This window comes from Miscanthus floridulus, chromosome 5 (assembly GCF_019320115.1).
Source record: "Miscanthus floridulus cultivar M001 chromosome 5, ASM1932011v1, whole genome shotgun sequence".
NCBI classification, from domain to species: domain Eukaryota; kingdom Viridiplantae; phylum Streptophyta; class Magnoliopsida; order Poales; family Poaceae; genus Miscanthus; species Miscanthus floridulus.
In genome coordinates, this window is record NC_089584.1 from 134,063,153 (window position 1) to 134,065,472 (window position 2,320).

General features: G+C 49.9%; 1 protein-coding gene across 1 annotated transcript; it reads left to right on the top strand.

The window, feature by feature from the left end:
• Positions 1 to 709: 709 nt before the first annotated feature.
• On the top strand, positions 710 to 2,320 carry LOC136455395 (uncharacterized). Its single transcript, XM_066455436.1, has 2 exons — positions 710 to 1,192; positions 1,712 to 2,320. Exons 1-2 carry the CDS (start codon positions 710 to 712, stop codon positions 2,318 to 2,320), a joined length of 1,092 nt encoding a protein of 363 aa, XP_066311533.1.

Sequence of the window (2,320 nt, forward strand, 5' to 3'; positions counted from 1 at the left end):
ACGGCATTTCAGACTCATTTGGGCCAATATGAGTTCTGCGTTATGGCATTCGGGCTCACAGGAGCTCCAGGAACATTTTAGGGCGCTATGAACGAAACTCTGAGGCCTGGTCTACGCAAGTTTGTGGTCGTCTTCTTTGACGACATCCTGGTATACAGCTGTTCCTATGAAGAACATTTGTCTCATCTTGCTCAAGTTTTTGTTGGCTGGCAGACGATCAGTGGTGTTTGAAGCTGTCTAAGTGTACTTTTGCGCAGCGATCCATTTCATATTTGGGCCATGTTGTGAGCGCCGAGGGAATCTCCACAGACCCTGCCAAGGTTAAAGCCATTGCCTGATTGGCCTCAACCTGCTAATGTTAAAGCTTTGCGCTCATTTTTGGGACTCGCAGGCTATTACCGCAAGTTTGTGCGTAACTTTGGAATCATTGCGAAGCCTTTGACCGAACTTTCTCAAGAAGGATGTGGTGTTCATATGGACCTCAATTCACGAATCTGCATTCCAACTACTGAAGCAAGCACTTTGTTCCTCACCAGTGCTCGCTTTACCTGATTTCTCCTAGCCGTTTCACATTGAGACAGATGCCTGCGGGTACGGCGTGGGTGCAGTCCTCACTCAAAACAGTCACCCTCTCGTTTACTGCAGTAAGGCACTCAGTCCCCGCAACCAAGGCTTATCGGTCTATGAAAAGGAATACCTGGCAATCCTCATGGCGGTAGAGCAATGGCGTCATTACTTGCTGCATAATGAATTCATCATACACACGGACCATCGCAGCCTTATTCACCTCAATGAGCAGCGGCTTCACACTGTGTGGCAGCAGAAGGTGTTCACCAAGCTGCTTGGTCTGCGTTACAAGGTCCAGTACAGGCGTGGCAGGGAGAATGGCACTGCTGATGCGTTATCACGCCGCGGTCCGCCTACTGAGCTATGGGCCCTATCATCTCTTACTCATGACTGGCTTCAGGAGTTAGTACAGTGGTATGCTTCTGACCAGGAGGCACATCTGCTGCTGTCACAGTTAGCAATTGATCCTGATGCTAGGCCTCCTTTCAGTCTTCACCAAGGCATTATCAAATACAAATCTCGTATTTGGCTGGGCTGTAATACTGATGTTCAGAAGCGAGTTATTTCTGCTCTCCATGACAGCCCCATTGGCGGTCATTCTGGAGTTCCTGCTACATTCCAGAAGGTCAATCAACTCTTTTACTGGCCGAAGATGTGAGCTGACATTCGCACTTATGTCCAGACTTGTTCGGTATGCACCCAAGCCAAGCCTGACAGGGCTAAATATCCCGGATTGCTGAGCCCTCTACCTATGCCAAAAAACTCTTGGGAACATATTTCCATGGATTTTGTCGAAGGATTACCTACCTCGGGACGCGCTAATGCCATCATGGTCGTGATCGACAGGTATTCCAAATATGCTCATTTCGTGGCCCTGCATCACCCCTTTTCAGCTGCGTCAGTTGCCCGGCTCTTTCTGGATTCTGTTTTTCGCCTTCATGGCATGCCTCTTTCTATTGTGTCGGATCGTGACCGGATTTTCACAAGCAAGTTTTGGCAGTCTCTCTTTTCTATGGCTCACACGGTTTTGCGCATGAGTTCTTCTTATCATCCGCAAACCGATGGACAGACTGAGCGTGTTAACCAGAGCCTGAAAACATACCTCCGTTGCTTCGTTCATGCTTGCCCCACTCGCTGGACTTAGTGGCTTCCATTGGCAGAATTTTGGTACAACTCAAGTTATCATTCTGCTCTCGGCCGTTCACCGTTTGAGGTATTGTATGGCAATCCGCCGAGACATTTGGGATTGGATCGTGATGTGGTAGCTCCTGTACCTGAGTTGTCAAAGTGGCTGGAAGAACGTGCTATTATGCAAGATCTCATCCGACAGCACTTGCTCCGAGCACAAGCAAGAATGAAACGCCAGGCCGACAAAGGGCGATCTGAGAGGGTCTTTGCTGTTGGAGATTCACTATACCTTAAACTCCAACCATATGTGCAATCTTCGGTGTCCCGTCGCTCCAATAACAAGCTCTCCTTCAAGTTCTTCGGCCCGTTCCGCATCTTAGCTCGCGTCGGCCAGGTTGCATACAAGCTGGAGCTACCAGCGTCTGCTGCCATCCACCCGGTGTTTCACGTGTCACAACTCAAGCGGTCTGCAGGTTCTCAGGTGGTGGCCTCTACATTGCCTTCTGATTTTGTTGAGCTGCAGGTGCCGGAACAGGTCCTACAGCACCGCTGGACCACGGGGCCTCACCCAGCGGAGCAAGTTCTCATCAAGTGGTCCCAGATGCCTCTTGAGCTGTCTACTTAG